This window comes from Aristolochia californica, unplaced genomic scaffold (assembly GCF_029961685.1).
Source record: "Aristolochia californica isolate CCGP_79_NKW_82.1479 unplaced genomic scaffold, dmAriCali1.0.hap1 SCAF_2, whole genome shotgun sequence".
NCBI lineage: Eukaryota > Viridiplantae > Streptophyta > Magnoliopsida > Piperales > Aristolochiaceae > Aristolochia > Aristolochia californica.
Window position 1 is genome coordinate 44770286 of NW_027181881.1, and position 18770 is coordinate 44789055.

The 18770-nt window shown below is 36.3% G+C and overlaps 1 protein-coding gene across 2 annotated transcripts; it reads left to right on the forward strand.

The window, feature by feature from the left end:
* Window positions 1–767: 767 nt before the first annotated feature.
* LOC137955861 (uncharacterized) lies at window positions 768–18575 on the forward strand. 2 transcript variants are annotated; one of them, XM_068803039.1, is made up of 17 exons: window positions 768–1012; window positions 2175–2658; window positions 2759–2850; window positions 3877–4041; window positions 4137–4530; window positions 9275–9393; window positions 10045–10117; window positions 10228–10448; window positions 10598–10642; window positions 10793–10886; window positions 12297–12488; window positions 12591–12704; window positions 14651–14782; window positions 16507–16626; window positions 17780–17950; window positions 18177–18236; window positions 18333–18575. In XM_068803039.1, the coding sequence occupies exons 1-17, from the start codon at window positions 972–974 to the stop codon at window positions 18450–18452; spliced, it is 2637 nt and encodes an 878-aa protein (XP_068659140.1). In that variant the 5' UTR covers window positions 768–971; the 3' UTR covers window positions 18453–18575. The 2 variants fall into 2 exon arrangements, with proteins under 2 accessions (XP_068659140.1, XP_068659141.1); XM_068803040.1 differs by lacking the exon at window positions 14651–14782.
* The last annotated feature ends 195 nt before the right edge of the window (window positions 18576–18770 follow it).

An 18770-nucleotide genomic window follows, 5' to 3' on the forward strand; every position in this document is an offset into this window, starting at 1 on the left:
CTAAGTAATTTCAGTGAAAATAATTCAAGTAATTAGAAGTACCAAATCCCTTTTATGAGGTTGCTAACCCGTCATTCTCATGAAATGTTAGGTCTGAAAAATGAAAAACGGTGAAGCCTACCTAATGTTTTAAATCTATCAATTATTAAACTACCCATAATGATAACATATTTATTTGTTTATTTTTACTTCTTCCTAACGTAGTTGAAGAACTTGAATTACCTAATGACCTGGCCTATTCTAACTTGGATTAGATGATAATTTTAAATATTTTCGATAAATAACGTACATTTTTTCACGACTTAGGCAACCATCTTCCCTATGAATCAGCTATCTCAATCGTCGGATCGTGATTGGACAACTGTAATAGTCATTGATCGGATGGCTGAGATAGCGGTTGATTATGATCGGATGGTTAAAATAGTATTTTGCATATTTTTCATATTAGATCAACCTTTTGAATCCTAATTCTAGCTATTGTCTCTATGTTTCCATACTCAACCCTTTGAAGCCTATGCAAATCTCCCAAACCCAAACCTTGTAGTGAGTGCAAGTCATGTATGAGCTGTAACCTTCCAAGTGGAGACAAATTGAAAGGAACACCGACCTGCAGGCTGCAATATTTACAAGTATTAATATGCAAGGTGGCTAATCGCTTTTGGGCCTTTCGCTGTCTTAAGCTCCAGCAATTGCTGTAATTATCATCTAAATGGATATAACATACCCTTCCGTTAGATTGGAAATAAAGAAGAATATTAAACCATCAAATAAAGGGCTTCCAGAGACTTACCGCACAATCTTTGTTCTTTTCTCTGTTACCGAAGTTCCTACCAGTTCGATTTCCACTTTTTTTTTTTTTTAATTCTATTTTCCTCTGGCTGACACATTCCGCCAATCGAATTAACTCATAAACTTTCAAATCTTCAAAGCCGACACTTTGTGAAACCGTCGAGTTGTTTATTTTCTCGCCAATGGCAGTAAAGCTTCAGCAGCAGAATTTCTTCTGTACAAGGTGCGAGTTTGTTGGTATATATGGTCTTCTGTGAATTTAATTTGGTAAAATTGAGTGAACCGTGTATTGTTTAGAAGATATCAGAAACGAAAAAATTTGGCCCGTCGCTCCGGGACGTGTCTGTTCGTTTTTTCTGCTGAAGTTGTAATAATAAACGTTGCGTCTTTGAAGTAAAATTTTATTGGAAACTGAATTACTTAAAGGTATTTATTTAAGTCTGACCACTATTTTTGTGTCTTTCTTCTGGTCTTAGATGTAGATAATGCAAGAGCATAAAGATAAAGAAGGAAGGTCTCCTAATGTTTAAGGTTGATCGATCTTTATACAGGAAAAGGGTTATTCATGTCTTAAAAAAATTAAGTGTAATAAGCATTATTCGGATCTTTATATAGAAAAACTGTTATCATGTCTAAAAAAAGTTACTGTAATAGCATAATCCAGGCCTGTTTACATCAGTTTGTGGCAACTCTTGAGCTTCTGTACTTATGAACCATGTACTTTTGACCACATACAAAGTCTCCATCCTTGAATGGTTCATGGTTTTCACTGTCAGTGCCATATCTCAATTATTTTTAGGTTGCCTGCATATGCTCTCATCTATTCTGATCTCCTCCACTTCTGATTGATGGTCCAAAAACATTGCTTTTTGGACAAACTATCTTACCTGATTTAATGGATTAGTCTGAGAGCCTATGTTCCTAATGTCAGAAGTATTGATTGGAATAAAATGATTTTTTGACCTTGGGGTTTCTGAGAGGTAAACAAAGGTTGCCCACTTCCATTTTTTTTCAGCCATATCTAGGCACTTTCTGGTCATGATTTGTTTCTGCTGCTTAGTGAATTGGGTCTGTAGTTCAATAGCCACATGGAGGGGTTTGAATGTGAGATCTTGGGTGCCAGTCTCACTTGGGTGGAGAGTGTGATGTGTGTGTAATCAACCTTTAAAAGAAAATTTCTCTTCTTATTATGCTTTTAGATTTGTCCTGATGACTACCATTGTGTTCTTAATCAAGTTCATGGGCCATCTCCTGCTTCTTGTATTGTTCCTTTAGTACAAGACTTTCTTCAGTAGTTTTAAGGTGTTACATTGATGGAGCGACACGGAGTGGCTTTTTGTGTTATCTCATGTTCGATTTGTATCTCACTCTTGGATTAATTGCAGCCTGTCAAGCTCACATTCATCACACAAAGGTATTCCGTTCTTCTGGAGGGAACTTGTCGATTTAAACCATATTCAATGTCATTATCACAAACCAAGGCAGAAAGCTTCCTTGAGGCACATGTTGTCACGTACCGCTAAACACAATCTCAGCTGTAGGTGGGTGGAACGTGAAAAGTACTTTCCACCGTTACGTAAATCCAGAAGAATGACTCAATTCTCTCCATTAGCCTCCACTGATGACAGCATAACAGTCAATGGGACCCAAACTAGTTCCAACAATGACTTGGAGGAATTGGGGGTCAAACTGGATCAATCTTTACAAGGAGAAGATACTAGCAAGGGACTCATCCAATCCTTACATGATGCGGCACGAGTTTTTGAATTGGCTGTTAAAGAGCAGACCTCATTCTTAAAAATGTCTTGGTTCTCTAAGGCGTGGCTTGGTGTCGACAGAAATGCTTGGCTGAAAAAACTTTCGTATCAGGTGGAACCTCTTCTTCTCTTGGCTAAGTATATCTGTACTGTTTTCTTCTCGTGTAATGGTTCTCTTTTCATGATAAAGAGTTCTTGAAGTTGTTTTGCAGGCTGCCGTGTATGCTATTATGCAAGCTGCAACTGAGGTTTCCTCACGGGGTGATGGAAGAGACAGAGAGGTTAATGTATTTGTGCAACGGAGGTAGGAAATTTAAGGATTACGTATGGGTAATATTGAAACCGTCCTTTCCAGTAGTATCGCTGTTGTTGTTTTTGCAGCTTTTCTGATATAGTTCCTGTTTAAAATTTATTTTGATCTTTAAATAACTGAAATTTTTTCCTAGAATGTAGGATTTTAAAATAAAATCATATTTTACTTGCAAATAAATTTTTTGAATTTATCTGAATTAAGGATTTTGAATGAAATTGATTATGTTTCATTGTTTTCAAACTTAGATCCTAATGTGTAGTCAATATTGTGTTGTCTTGGTCTACTAATTCCTTTGTAACTCTGTTGGGGTACCATTGAATGGAAGCCTTAGTCACTAAGAGACTTGAATTCTTGAAATTATTCCCCATTAGTGTGAGTAACTTGTTGCCAGGATTGCAAATACAATATAAGGGCTTCCAGCAGGCTGCATATTTGGTTCAATTTTTAAAGAATTTAGAGGATATTAGCTATTATTTGCAACAGAAATTATTTCTTTTTTGTAGACCATACCAGTGTGCCACATGTAACAGTTTTTTGAAATTTGGCAAGTTCTTGTTAGTTACTGGACTTGCCTTAGCCCACCTGTCATGACAGTCTAAGATTAGCTTATATGTTGTTTGGAATGTTTTTACCTGGTTTGTTACCTAAATTCCTAACTTGGTCATTTAATATGAGGTGTATTGTATCATATAGCACAAGCAACCACCTGTATCAGACAAGATATCACCTGTAGCGGGTGATAGACAATGTACTGAATTCCCCAGATCTGATACTGATTGGTTGATGAGAGAGTGTATCATCTATCTGGTAGACAATGCTTCTTTAAATATTCAGTTTTTGGATTTATGCATTACAATGAACCCACGGTTGTTTGCTTGTGTGCTTAATACCTCTACTGTATGGAACTGTTCCTTCTTGTCTCTTTGTCATTTCTCATGTGGTTTGTTTTTGTGTGTTTTCTGCACAATGAATGTAATAACTGATACAGTAACTTTTTTGGCCCACTTTTACCTGCAGTTTATTGCGACAATCGGCTCCACTGGAGAAGTTAATCAGGGAGGAATTATCTGCTAAACAACCTGAACTCTATGAGTGGTTCTGGTCTGAACAAATTTCAATGGTTGTCACAACTTTTGTTGATTATTTTGAGAGTGGCACATGCTTTACTGCTGCCACTGAAGTGTATGCACTGATTTTCCTGCAGTTCCTTGTAGAAGTTTTTATTTGATTTGAGATTTTCTTGTGGGATGAAAAAGTTCTTTTACTTTCATTTTCAGATATCAGAAAGGAGCATTGATGAGCCCAGGCAATCCAAGTGATCTTTCACTACTTATGCTTGCATTAAGCTGTATGGCTTCCATTACAAAGTTGGGGCCAGCAAAAGTTTCTTGTACACAGTTCTCCTCCTTGATTTCGGATACAATTGGTAGATTGATGGACAAGCTTGTTGATTTTGTTCCAGTACCAAAAGCATATTATTCAATGAAGAGCATTGGCCTGCGCAGAGAATTCTTGGTCCATTTTGGTCCTCAAGCTGCTGCAGCAAGTGTGAAAAATGAGCGGGACAGTGAAGAAATAATTTTTTGGGTTGATTTTGTACAGAGGCAGTTGCGACAAGCTATTGACAGGGAAAAGATGTGGTCAAGGCTGACAACCTGTGAAAGTATTGAGGTTAATTACTTGCTCCTGTCATATTATATGTTCTGTTAGGGATGTATCCTTATTTGGTTTGGGGAATTGGGAGCAGAAACAGTGAGCATACTTTGAACTGATATTTTCAACTTCACCTGATGTCCTGGCAGTTATATTGACAGTCATGCACTTTTTGTTGTCATTGTTGGATCAAATAGTTGCATGTTAGTAGTTACTTGTGTGTGTTTTATAATTGGCGAGGAAAAGAATATATCCCATTGGCACCTCCAATAGACTTACATCAATCTTTTCATTCTTTTCATAGTACAATGTTGATGATGAAAAATATTATTCCACATTTGCTATTTATACATAATAAATTAAATAATTGCTAAATGTTTCAGACTTTGTTCCTGTCTTGTCAATTTGTGGGAAGGCTTTGACTGGGGCTGAATGTAGTTTTAGGATTTTCTAAAGAGTTGCTGTTTAGTGTGGGAAGATTACGAAGTGGAGAATTAGAAATAGAAGTACTGGGAACAATTGCAAGTAGCACTAATAATCCAGATGATAAGAGAGTCATTGCGAGGGTTTGTTTGGAACAGATCCCATAGTGCACAGAGAAGGCTCTTGTAAATATTTTGTGGTGGACGACAAAAGGTAGGTGGCTGAAAGTGACCTGGATAAATTTTATGAGAAAAGACTTGAAGAAAGTGGCCCTAACAGTGGTGTTAGCAAATCATAGATCAAATGGAGTATAACGCAGTAGTTTTTAACTTCATAAGTCATCTGTTGATTCCTGATGAAAGCTGATTCATATAGCCAACTTCATCCCATTTGTGACAAGGTCTTACAATTGTCGTTAATGAATTTTAAATTCAAGGGCAAAGAAAAAAAATATTTCAGTCTTTTTTTTTGTTTTTCTGTTGGGAATCTGGAGAGTAAAGGTATCTTGCTCTCTCTCTCTCTCTCTTTCTCTCTCTCTTTTTAGTAGGTTGTTGTCCTTACTTTCTAATATAATCCAATGTCCTTGTGGTCATTTAGCAACGGAACACCATCAGAAGGGGTATATGATGATAACCTAGAGAATCATAGAGCAATAAATCTCCAAGGATGAATGGGAAATCATGAGTAAAGTCCAGAATCCGTTTGGACAATGTACCCTGCTAATAACTACCAGAGTATGTGTGCTATGTGGGAAATGTTATCCATGTCCTATTAAATCTCTCTCTTTCCTTCAATAGAAACAAAGTCTGTATTCCCATTCCTTCATTTGATTTTTCATTTTTGTTATGATGTATTGCCTAATTATTTCCAAAAATGATTTTCCCCTAAACTCGAGTCTAGAAGTTTTTAGAGTGTAGCTCCTTCTTCGAGATAGGCTTATGTGTATCTAGTAATTATAGTAAATTTTTGTATAGATAGTACTACAACACCTTTGTCTTCAATCTATTGTCTTTTTTGTGTTGAATGTATATCTTCCTTTGTTGTATCTTGTTGGTTAAGGCTTTTTAGAATATAGCAAATTTTCTCCTTCTAATATTTCTACATTGAGACACTACTTTGTGACGGGTCATTGAGTTGGGATAGGTTGTATACTTAGGTGAGATTGAGTCATAATTACTTTCATCAAATCTAATAAGAATTAGTGAGGTCATGGACTGGGATAGCAAACAATTTCTTTTGTTTTATCTCTGTTATGATATTTTGTACAACAACCAATAGCTTGAAGTAGATTTTCTATCGTATGGTGAGTCTGCCCAGTCTACATCGATAAACCCTTCAACATTAACATGACTATGACACTTGTATGAGGGTCCTTTTCCTAGAGATTTTTTAAGATAGCTAAAGATTCTTTACAAAGCTTGCTAATGAGAAATTTGAGGCTTATGTATATTGACTAATGATAGTTTTAGCAAAAGACATGTCTTGTCCAGTCACTATAAGATAAATTAACTTGTCAACCAGCCTTTGGAACCTTCCTACATCAACATCATTACCCGGTTTAGCTCATAGTTTCACATTAGGATCCAAGGGAGTGTCTACTTGTCGACATTCGAGTATACCTATTTGTTACAACAAGTCTATCACATTATTTCTTTGTTACAAAATAACACCAGACTTGGACTGTAGTACTTCAATTCCACGGAAATATTTCAGCAAACCAAGATCTTTGGATTGGAATTCCTTACATAAACCTCTTGTTGAAGAACAGGTATGAAAGAGTCTACATGACTCTCACAGCAAGAAGTCTTACGGAACCAGATTTATTATGGAGGATTCTTACAGGAGTCTCACAAAAGGAGGTTTTACAAAAGAGTCTCAGTTAAAGGTGTTTTAGTTTTGTTAATCTTCTTTTTATGTTCAGTTGTTCAATTGTTCTAGGACTTATCTTTTAGTTTTTAACTTTGGGTGTAACCAGGACAAGGGTAGTTTAATTGTAATTGGATTCTACTTGTTTCTTATATTATAAATAGAGACTCATTGTACTCAAATTACATTAAGTTCGTGAAGTTTTTCTTTTTTCCAGACATTCAACACCTCTCTTCACTTATTGAATGTCATCTAAATCACTTTATATCAAAATAATGTCATCTTTATATATTTCTATATGAATCCCCTCCTTAGTAGTACATTTCACAAACACAAAGTGGTCAACCACACAACATTTAAAACCAAATCAAATAACAATTGTGCTAAATTTCTCAAACCAAGCTCGAGGTGGTTGTTTCAGTCCATATATAGACTTTTTGAGTTTGCATACTTGCTCCCCCTCAACCCAAACTTGGTGGTTGGTCCATGTACATTTTTTCATGAAGGATAAAGGGAATAGACCACTCAAAAATTTGTATAAAGGGAAATAAGAATGTGTATTGAGTTAAGATTAGCCATTGGAGAAAAAAAAATTCTTCATAATCTATACTGTAAGATATTGTGTAGCCTTTTACCATCAATCTAGCTTTCAGTCGAGCAATCCTGTTATCCGGATTATATTTTATTGTGAAAACCTGTCTAAAACCCATGGGCTTTTTATTAAGTGGTAAAGAAGCCCCCTTGTCTGATTTTCATGCATAGCCGCCATCTCTTCTTCCATGGCCGTCATCCACTTTGGATGTTGAATGGCTTGAATGGCCTGCTGGTATGACTTTGGAATCGACACAGTGGATAAAGTTGATAGGAGCACCAACTAAAAGAGAAACGATAGGTGGACAGAGAATTTGAGATCAAGTGAGAAGTAGAGGGTTTTTGTACACTAGAAAAATTGGGCTTGTGGATAGCAATAGGTCTATCATCATAGTTTGGTCCAAAAACAAAAGGAGGTGGTGATGAGCTACTTACCTTATGAATCTAGGCAGGTGGTCAGCCAACGGAGCAAGGGTCTCGGATGGGAGATCAATTTGTGGTGTATCCCATGGTTATGGCAATGGCGGGTCCAAATGCACCAAAGGCATTGGTAGGCTTAGGTAAATCTGAAGTGGTAGTCAATTCGGGGTGAAAATTCCTGAATTAGAATGCTTGATCTTCAAAAATAAAGTGGCATCAACAAAAACAAATGTTCTTTAGAGTTGGTTGATAGCATACATATCCTTTCTATTTCCATGTGTACCCTAGAAAGATACACTGCAAGGCACAAATATCAAAATTATTTTACCTCGGTAATGTGTCATTAACAAAGAAAATGGAACCAGAAACCTTTGGAGGAAGTGGAAAGGCATTATTACTAAAAAAGGGGGCCGAATAGGAGTGAAATAATGAAGCAAACTAGAAGACATTCGATTAACAAGATAATAAGCAGTAAGTGCAACTTGAGGTTGATAGTACTGTGGAACATTCATAGACTGAATAAGGCACGGACAACTTCTAATAAATGTCTATTTTTCCTTTTCACTATACCATTTTGTTGTGGTGCATGCACACATGATGTTTGGTGCATGTATTGTTGAGTATGTATGCATGAGTGGAAAACTAAGCCCATAATTCATATTAAGCAACCAAAGAAAAAAAAACTGTCTAGGACATGTACATAAGTGTGGATAGAAGATAAGAACTGATCACTGCTCTATGAAGGATGAACAACAAAAAAAGAATGAACTTTTCTGGGGTTGAGAAAAAAAAATTGAGCAACCATGTGTAACAGGAACAACACTGCGCAGTGAAAAAAGTGGAACCTTACAACCACTGTTTTGATACCATGTAAAATTATTGGATTCTATTACTTCAACCTAACTTACTTCTTACTTAAGCACGAGTTAAAGAAATGGAAGAGAAATAGGGGAAGGAAAGGAGGAGTTAAGAGTAGCATGAAAGGAGGAGAGGCGATGAAGAAGAACATGTGTGGAAAAGGAGATTAGGGCACGAAGTGATTGCCCTCTCTATGAATAAGAGTTCTCATAATTGTACATATGACCACTATGCCCCCAACACGGACTAGAAGAACCAAACGCAAGGAAAGACAAAAATAAAAGACTTTATATAGTGTTACCCCATTACACTTAACTCTCCAACATCTTTTTTTATTTTTTATATAACGTACCCTGTTTCTGATTTTTCTATAAGTCTTAACTACTGTTCAAGGCCGTATACCCCATCTTGCAATTAGTCATTTTTTTCTGTGCAAATGAATGAAGCATTTCACTAAATATTTTCATAGGTAAGATAGAAAGGAAAAGTTTGGTTAATATGCTTTGTTGAATCATTCTCACTTGGACTCGCTACAGATTAGAATGTGTTACGTTTGACATCAGGATCATGGAAAAGGGATAAAGATGGTTTGGTTTACATTCAGGTATTGGAGAAGGATTTGGCCATTTTTGGGTTCTTTATTGCCTTAGGGAGAAGCACACAGACCTATTTATCTGCAAATGGTTTTGGTGTAATGGACGAGCCTCTTGAAAGCTTTGTAAGGTATGGATCATGGTGCTGTATTTGAGTGAAATATGTGTTATCTTGGTTTTTGTAGTGTTTTTATTTTATGGTGGCACCTCTCAAGTTAAAGCTCCAAGACAGTTTATGTACATTGTGTGTTTTGGTCAACTCTCAAGTAGGTCTATGGATTGGAATGATTTACAGAGCATCTGAGTCAGTCAGCATTCAAGAATCCAAGTTTTGGATTCATTGATTACCTGATCCAGGTTTGTATCTGGAGTTGGTTCATCTTTACATTTCGCAGAAATGCATTATACAAACAAGCAGCCAATCAGGTTATGTATATGGGTCTAATGTTGAACCCAAGTGAATAATTGGATCATGATATATTTGAAGTGTTGGAGGTCCATTTGACATTTGATACCCACCATCAAATTTAAAGGTAATGTACCTAAATAATGGCACTGATGGAATGACAGACTGCTCCTGAGCGATTTCCTAATCAGTTAAAAATCAAGTATCTGATATATCAGTGAGAATTATCATCAATTCCTGCATACTGGGTTCTTCAATTGTGTATGAGTAATTTGGATAGTTCTTCGTGTAAAAAAAGGATAGGTTTTTTATGAAAAAATCTATTTTTTTAATTTAATTGGTATAACCATACTTTTATTTTCCCACTTGTTTCAGTTACCTTATTGGGGGGAGTGTATTGTTTTATCCTGAGCTCTCATCTATCAGTTCTTATCAGCTCTATGTGGAGGTTAGTCATGTCCACTTAATTGTGGTTTTGAATAGCAATTACATTTTCTATCTTTAAACATTATTTTCTTCTCTCATTTAAAAAAAAAACATTATTTTCTTGTCATGTAGGTGGTCTGTGAGGAGTTGGAGTGGCTCTCTTTCTATCAACACAATTTGGTTGCAATTAAACAATCTCATGAAAGGAAGGGTAAACGAGAAGGCCATCCCAATAGGCGAGCTATTTCTCAAGTATTAAATGTGTGTTCATATTGGATGCAAAGCTTTATTAAGTACAGCAAATGGCTGGAGAATCCGACCAATATCAAAGCTGCCAGATTCCTTTCTTGTGGGTAAGTGAATTTTTTATGGTATATGTCAGTGGGCAAAATTCTGTTGGGGCCTTTGAAATGACATGGAATTAGTGAGTTAGATGTTGTCCATCAAAATTTTCAACATGCACTAATGGCCATTGCATTCATTCTTGCCTTGAATGACTTAGGCACAACAAGTTAAAGGAATGCATGCAAGAGTTTGGGTTGCTTATGTAAGTATCTTACCTCTGTAGTTGAAGGAAAGAAAGAGAAGGATCTCTTTCTCTCTCTCCTCCCTGCTCCCTGTCCTCCTACTAGGATGCTTCTGTGTTTATTTGTTCTTTTTCTCACATGTACTGATCTTGTCAATTCTGGATGTACAGGATTGAAAGAAATGAGAATTTATTGTCATATCCAGGTGGAGGGATTCTTTCACCTGAAACTTATTCTGAGGGGGACGTGGACTCTTTTGACAAGGTAATAAATGTTTACTTCATTTCATTTGAGTCATTGTTCTAACTTCTGATTTTTGTGGAAATTCCTAACGTTCTTGCTTACAGAAGCACCATTTATGAGGAATTGAACAAACCCCTGGAAAATATTAAGTTTCCTGCTATGTATTTACTGGTTACCCAATATGTTTTATAACATATGGTCCTCTGGGTGGATTGGACCTTTAGCTCAATGGCACATGGGGAAATTTCATGTGTGAGCCTTGGTTGGAGTCTCACTAGAGTATGGGATTGACATTCAAAAGGAAAAAACAATTGTCTTTTTAGAATTCTTGTTCCATTGGTACTCAATTCAGCTTTATTAAGATATTGGATCTATCTGCTAACTTAATATGAAATCAAGCAGTTTCTAGCTCTCTTGCCTGGGTCCAAGAGTTACCAAGATGAGAAGTAGTTTCAAGTACTTTGTATTTCTTGTTATAAGTCCATCTCACTCCACCCTTTGGCTGCTACCTTGTCTCTTTGTTATCTTCTAAAGTGGTGAACTGATTATTAAATTGTCACTTCTTGAATGGTCTGATTCTCTGTGGTTTACCAAGGGGTATCATTTCTTTGGAACAGTTTGATTGTTCTAAGGCAACTTAGATTTAGGTATAGTAGCCAATTAGGTCCGACATGGGTTTAACCTGGATCTGAAATTGGAATCATGTATCTGGATCACTGCAGGTTTTGAAAAATCTGGATTTTGGTAAGATATCCTTAGGGTTCTCAACTTTTATTATGTGGCCTGATTGGCTGCTGTTTCAGGACTTGAGTATCTATGACCTAACTCATGGCTGATCTAATACATCTACTACTATAAACCTGCCATTCTTCCATGTTACATCCACATGACTTCCAAAAGATGCCAAATATGTGAATCTGTAGTAGTGGATTGGCTGATCTAATGCCATTTTCCATGCTACATCCACATGAATTCCACAAGATGCCAAATATGTGAATCTGAAGTGGTGGACTTTGGAGGCATATTGGAGTACTGTTAGGCCTGGCTTGCTTCAATATTAGAGAGGACATTTTGGTCTCCCTATGTATGGGCATTTATGAGCTAGCATGTGAATACAATGGTAGGCTTGGGCTAATATTTTGATGTACTCCTTTGAAGTGTCTTCTGTTTGTTTTACTTCAAGACATACCAATGACTGAGCTTAAGGCACCCTGTATTTAAACTCAGATACAATTATCATGTACATGATATGTCAACTGTGGCTCCAGGTTTATAGGCTAATTGGAGGCTGATAAACAAATGACTGAGCTGAATATTTAAATATCGGTTCCATATGCCACCCAATCTCTGAGACTGTATTGTTTCTTCTACTTTTTCATAGATGAGACCTTTGACTCTCTCAGTCAAAGCAAAATTCAAATCTTAATGCAGGCACTGGAAAATGTCGAAGAAGCTCTAAACAGATTAGAGGTGCTGCTTCAAGAGATCCATCTCTCTAGCTCCAACCCTGGAAAAGAACATCTGAAAGCTGCCTGCTCTGACCTTGAGAGGATAAGGAAACTTAAGAAAGAAGCTGAATTTCTGGAGGCATCTTTCAGTGCAAAAGCAGCATCACTGCAACAGGTCACTTTTTGTTTTTATTTCTTTTTAGTCTTATTCCCTTTTGATGGTTAATTTGTTGTATTTTATTGAAATATCAATCTCTTTTTTGCTAATCCTCACTAGGGTGATGATGAAGCTCATTCCCTGACAAGTACCACTAAACAGAATGTCTATTTCAGTAGAAAAACTGGGAAAGACTCTAACATTGTATCCTGGTGGCAATGCTACTGCAGACAGGTTTGTCTACATGGTTGAAGTCTTATAGTTAGTAGTTATGTATGTCTGTAGGGTACACATAATTTATAGTAGACGAGATTTGCTGTTAAAGTTCCTGTTTGATAGGCTTTCCAATAGAAACTGACACCAATTTCATTTCATCTGAAGTGTTTTTCATACAACAAGGATGCAAAAAGGTTATCAAGTTAGCTTATTTGCTATATTTATTAGTAGGCAACCATGAAATGTTGGCATGATATACACCATTTACTGATGAGTTTGCTACCCCTGTCTAAATCTAGGGTACCAATGACAATTTGAGGTATATCACATACTTTCATTGTCATGTGCTCACTAAACAATGTGTAACATCACAACCTAAAATGTTAAGTAATTTGTCTGTCTTGACTTTTTTCACCCATAAGATGAATGCTAAAGAAATCCTTTTACTTTTGGATTATAAGAGAAGTTATTTATGTTCATTCTAAAAAGTCAGGTAGATAACAGACAACCAAACTATTACATTCCTTTTTAATGTTGAGGTCAGATCCATCTCACAATGACTAGCCGAAGTGATATTGGCTTTTCCATAGTAATAAACTCAAGACCTAGGTAATCCTGGATCAATGTTGGATTATAGTAACCACAAATGCTCAGCCCCAACATCCACCTCTTTTTTCTTCTGTGGCTTAAGTTTTAAGTAGAGGTCCATGTATTGGTGCTAGCTCCAATAGCATGTTAGAGTTGGGCCTAGGTCTATCTTAAAATGATGATGCAAAGTTATGAAGCCTATGCTCAAGTAATAAGCATAGGACATTTCCAATCTTTGATGAATGTGGGACTACTCTTAACACCTAAAAAATGCAGGGTGGATAAAGGTGAAAAATGCTCTTGTCTCTATAGAAAAAGCTCTTGAAAGTCACCGAATCCCAGATTGTCCTGCACAGAAGCAAAATGAGACAGTATTTGTTTTATTTGCATGGTATATTTACGGCATCTCCTTTTCAGGTTTAAGAGTAATCCAAAAGGTTTGTGGAGTCTCATGGTGCTCCAGTCAACCAAGAAAATGGATTTTGGATCAACTACCTCTGATCAAAATGTATGACCTTTGTTTGGTTTCTGAAAGTTGCTGTCCTTGGTAATTTTTTTTGGAGTACTGATGTCCATTGGCTAGCTATTTTAACTTACTGTTTTCTTGGTTATGGCTGAAAGCCATGTTGTTTATCCTTTCCTTGATTTCTTCCCTTTTTGTGTGAGGTTTTGGGTTTAAGTCTCACCAGGGTATGGGGTTCAACATTCAGAAAAAAATAAAATAAAAAATAAATACAGAACAACAAAGAAAAGGCCAAAAAAAATACAAAATCAATAGAGAGACAACAAAGAAAAGGCCAAAAAAATACAAAATCAATAGAGAGTCAACAAAGAAAAGGCCAGTAATATCAGCCAACCATAAAATAAAGTAAACAAACTGAGTTTTTTTTTTTTTTTTTTGTGAGTGGTGGAAACTAAGTTTTTTGTCTCTTCAAATGCACATTTTAAAATTGAAACCTGAACTTAATGTGCTTCCCTTTCTTGTTTTGTTTGTCACTTTTTTATGCACCTCTTAAATTTCAAATGAATTCTAAGATAATAATTTAGGGTTTTTTGAGAATTTTCTACTGTATTAGAAGCATATCTAACTTTGGGGGCAAACTGTATATAATTCAAAATTTGATGATGCACTTATTCTATAAAAGCTTAGTCAAATTTTCTTCTTCTTCTTCTTCTTCTTCTTCTTTTTTTTTTTTCTTTTTTTGGTTTTTCTTTTACTTTGGGTTTTTACCCGCTTATCCTCCATAACTGATGAGGCTTGAACTCTAGACCTCGATTTAGAAAACCCTATGTGACAACTTCTTGGCAGCCCAAGTCTCACTTGGATTGGAGGTTGTTTCTGATATAATGAGCCTTTTAGATGTTTGTTGTTACAGGCTACCTGTGCCAGCACAGAAGATGCAAATTCAGAACCAAATGAGATTCAAAGGTTTGAGCTTCTGAGGAATGAGCTAATTGAGCTTGAAAGGCGTGTCCAAAGAAGTAATGATGGAAGCCAGAATAAGGAGGTCTAATCCTGAATTAGATCAAGTTCTACGCACAATTACCAAAACTGCTAATTAAGTTGATTGGAATATATCTTATGCATTTAGTTGGTTTATTTGATTGACGGATTATTCTGTCATTAATTTCTCATTGTTTTTTTAATTGTGTGTTTTTATGATCAGATGATAATTTACATCATCAAAATAGAGAATGTGACTATTTTCTGTTTATGGGTTTGTAGTTTCCTTTTCTTCCAGTTTTTAATAAGCAAAAAGTTGTCTTTCAGTCAGGTTTTGGTCCTTTTAGCTTTTCATATTGTGCCTAGTCCATTTTCAAAACAAATATTGTGCTCAATCCCTTCTTCATGTATATGAGCTGTAATTATTAGCTCGATTCATTATCGAAACTTGTACTCACTTTAGTGCGGAACCCTGAACCAAAAATTCAGAAGATCTAGGGATTGAGAAAGATGAGAGCAAAGTAAGGCTTACCCACCCAAATGTCAGGCCAGAAATCTTGAGTTGTAACTTTTGACCTAAGTTTGTTGCCATCACTGTATTTAATTTCAAGCTTGCAAATCATTTTTCTGATGCTAGGTGTTTAGGAGTTGGTGCTAATGTGCTACTGAGGGGGCTAGTGTCTTCATGATATCTCTACTTGGTCCATTAGTTCCTCCCTGAGTTATTCTTCTCCACTACCATCTACCATATTTCTAGAGCCATTTATTTGGTTCATAAGTTAGATGCTGTGACAAGGCCACCATGTGCTTCTGTATACAAACTTGTTTCCTGTTAATAAGTAGAATTTCAAATTGACAGAGGCCCTTCTCCATTAGAATCTTTCTCAATAGCCTCAATGCAGGCAACCATACTTAGTAGGGTAGGATAGGAAGGAAAGATAATAGATTGGGATTCTTGCTGTACAGATTTGCTGAGAGTCATCTCACCAGCAAGAAAGAAATTACAATGCCAAGTGGAGAGCTGCATCAAGAAATGCTTAAGAACAGGTCTCCTTAAAGCTTTTGAGATGCACCGAGGAATATAGAAAGGCTGAGATATGATGGAGGAAGCAGAGCTGCATTGAAGTGAAGTAGTCATCTCCTCCACACTTGCAAGGAAAATTAATGCCAAAAATGAAGGACTTTGGCCTGCATGCCCATGAACCAAGGGTAGCCTCAAAGCCATTGGAGGAGCTTTCCCAATTTTAATTGAGTCAGTGAGATTAAGTCAGACTTTATATAATGATGTTAGTGGCTCCAACCATTTTCCCATAAGGGAGATTACTGCTTCACATATTTCCTTTCTGTTGATTTAAACACCTTTTTGAAAAGAGGGAAGGGGGTTGGAAATGTTATCCATGGTTGTTAGAAGTGGAGTTTGTATTACAACTTTCAGATGGCAGAATAAATGGCAACAAGGTAATGAGTGAATAAGATATAAGCTGTTTTCCTTTTAAAAATGGCACCTAATTATTTTCAGGTAAACTCGTTTCTTGCAGTCCATGACCGAAATACAAGTATTAGTCAACTGTAAGCTCTTATTTCAATTCCTAACTAAATATGCTTTGTCTTAGTCTGAACTGTTATTTCCCTTGCTCAGGAAAATTGATGTTTCTTCTTTAATTATTGTCTCTCTTGCACTACAGAATGGATCTCTCCTAGTGTATCTGTCTCCATTCAGACCTGATTTTCTTTACTTGTTTAAATCTGTTGCTCCTTTCCCATATTGAGATGCCTTTACATGCTCAGGAAGACAACCTCATGGATGTTGAGAATCAAGCTGCAGCAAATGGACTGCCACTAGTTCAGGTGCAGAAGGAAGAAAGTATAGTAGGCAAATCAATTGATAAGCTGAAGGAAACTGGCACCGTATGTGTTCTTTTACCCTTTTAGTTATTACTTGTACTTTTATTTTTATTTTTGGTTGAGGATTCTTTGGTGGCTTTCATGAATCAGACCATCTTAGACATGAAATTTCTTTTGAGAACTGTCTGGTCTGAATTTTATTGATGCATTGCTTAAAACTAAAAATAAAAGTAAAAAAGAGAAAAAGGTAAAAAACCCATTGCACTTGGAAGTATAGTGTAATTTTGGACTTGTAGTTAGTTAGAAATGGAATTGATATTATTTCAGTTAGTCTGAAAATTTGAAATTTTTCATAATGTTTGTTCAATGAAATGGAATTGCTGCGTGCCTGCCTATTCTCAAAATATTCTCAAAATATGGCATAAACTATGTCATTTGGTTTCAAATTAATGTCTATGCGCTCCTATAATATCACCCAAGTTACCTGTTTACAATGTGCCACTAAATCTATCAGTTAACTCAGACATTGGTACTCATATCAAATTGTATTAAGTTAGCAGTGATATTATGACTCTTTCAACATATTAATGTGGACGGATACAAGAAACGTGGACGAACTTAATATGGGCCTGTTATGGGTGATATAGAATGCAACTATAGGGTTTTTAGTTGTGGCTTACATCATATGTATGTGCTCAAATTAAATATCTCATATGCATACTGCATAGGAATAATGACCTCAATAGTGGAATGGTATTTATGTCTTTTCACATGTCAAATTAAAATTAATTAACAGAATTTAAGTTTGGGGCTATATAGTTTGTTAGACATATTAGAGGGGTTTGTAGGAAGCGAAGGGGTATATAAATATTTATGCCATATTTTAGAGGTGCAAAAGCAGTTTTATCCTAAATGAAAATGAAAACATTTGCTTTGAGAACGTTAAGAGTTCCTTATTGTGCTTTACATATTGACATAATAAGTGCCCTCACTATCTGGGGTGGGCAGTTAGGATTTCCAAGATGTCTTACCCATTCGAAAATAGATGAGATGTCTGAGGTGATACTGGATGCCTCTTTGTTTTATATAGAGGTATCAAGGCACCCCATGAGAGAGTGTTTCATTTATTTTAGCCAATACTTGATTTTCTTTCCTGTTGTTCTTTTCTTCTACAATACAAGACTAACTGTTTGGTATGACTGTTTTGCACATGTAGAATGTTTTACAAGGAACTCAGTTATTAGCAATTGATGTGGCAGCAGCAATGGGGCTGGTCAGGAGGGCACTCATAGGAGATGAACTTGCTGAGATAGAAAAGAAAGCTCTCCGGAGAACTATAACAGACTTGGCATCAGTAGTTCCTATTGGCATTCTTATGCTTATTCCGGTGAGTCTAGATCTGATCGTATTTGTAATCAGTAAACTTGATGAAACCATTATACTTTCTAGATCATTACCACAAGAAGGCGCAAAAGCTTTTCGATGCAAAATCAATTACCACCCTACAGTTTTTCCCGAGTGCCATGTCTTTGAATGCAACACATTAACATCTGCTGTTCTGTCCATAAGAAACCTGAATGCTTGTCCATGTTTATATCTCATGAAATGTACAGGTCACTGCAGTCGGACATGCTGCCATCTTGGCTGCCATCCAAAGATACGTGCCTTCTCTGGTGGGCCTCCTGAATTTCTTCCTTAATAACTGTTTCCAGATCAAATATTGTCGAATGCAGATGAAATGTGGCTGAATTATTTCTTCACCGTGTCAGATCCCTTCAACATACGGTTCGGAGAGGTTGGATCTCTTGAGGCAACTTGAGAGAGTGAAGGAGATGGATACCGGGGATGTGAACCCAGATGAAACCTCAGAACCAAATACTATGGTTTGAGTAGAAAATAGTAACATATTTTATCTGGCCTAATTTTCATTGTATTTATCTTGCTCATGTCCTGTTCTTCCATGTATGAAAATACAAAACCAATTTTCAATAAAAAATAGGTTGAGCCCTGAATCATTGGACTGGGACCAGATCCACCCATAATTGATCTATTATGGACTCGACATCCTATCTATCCAATGGGTAATTGAATCCAACGTTTAGACAGGACATGGGAAAGGTGATACAACAACATTAGTGCTCGCAAGTCACAAATGATCATTATCCACATTGTACTATCAAAAACAGATTGTTGACGGGCTCATGGTC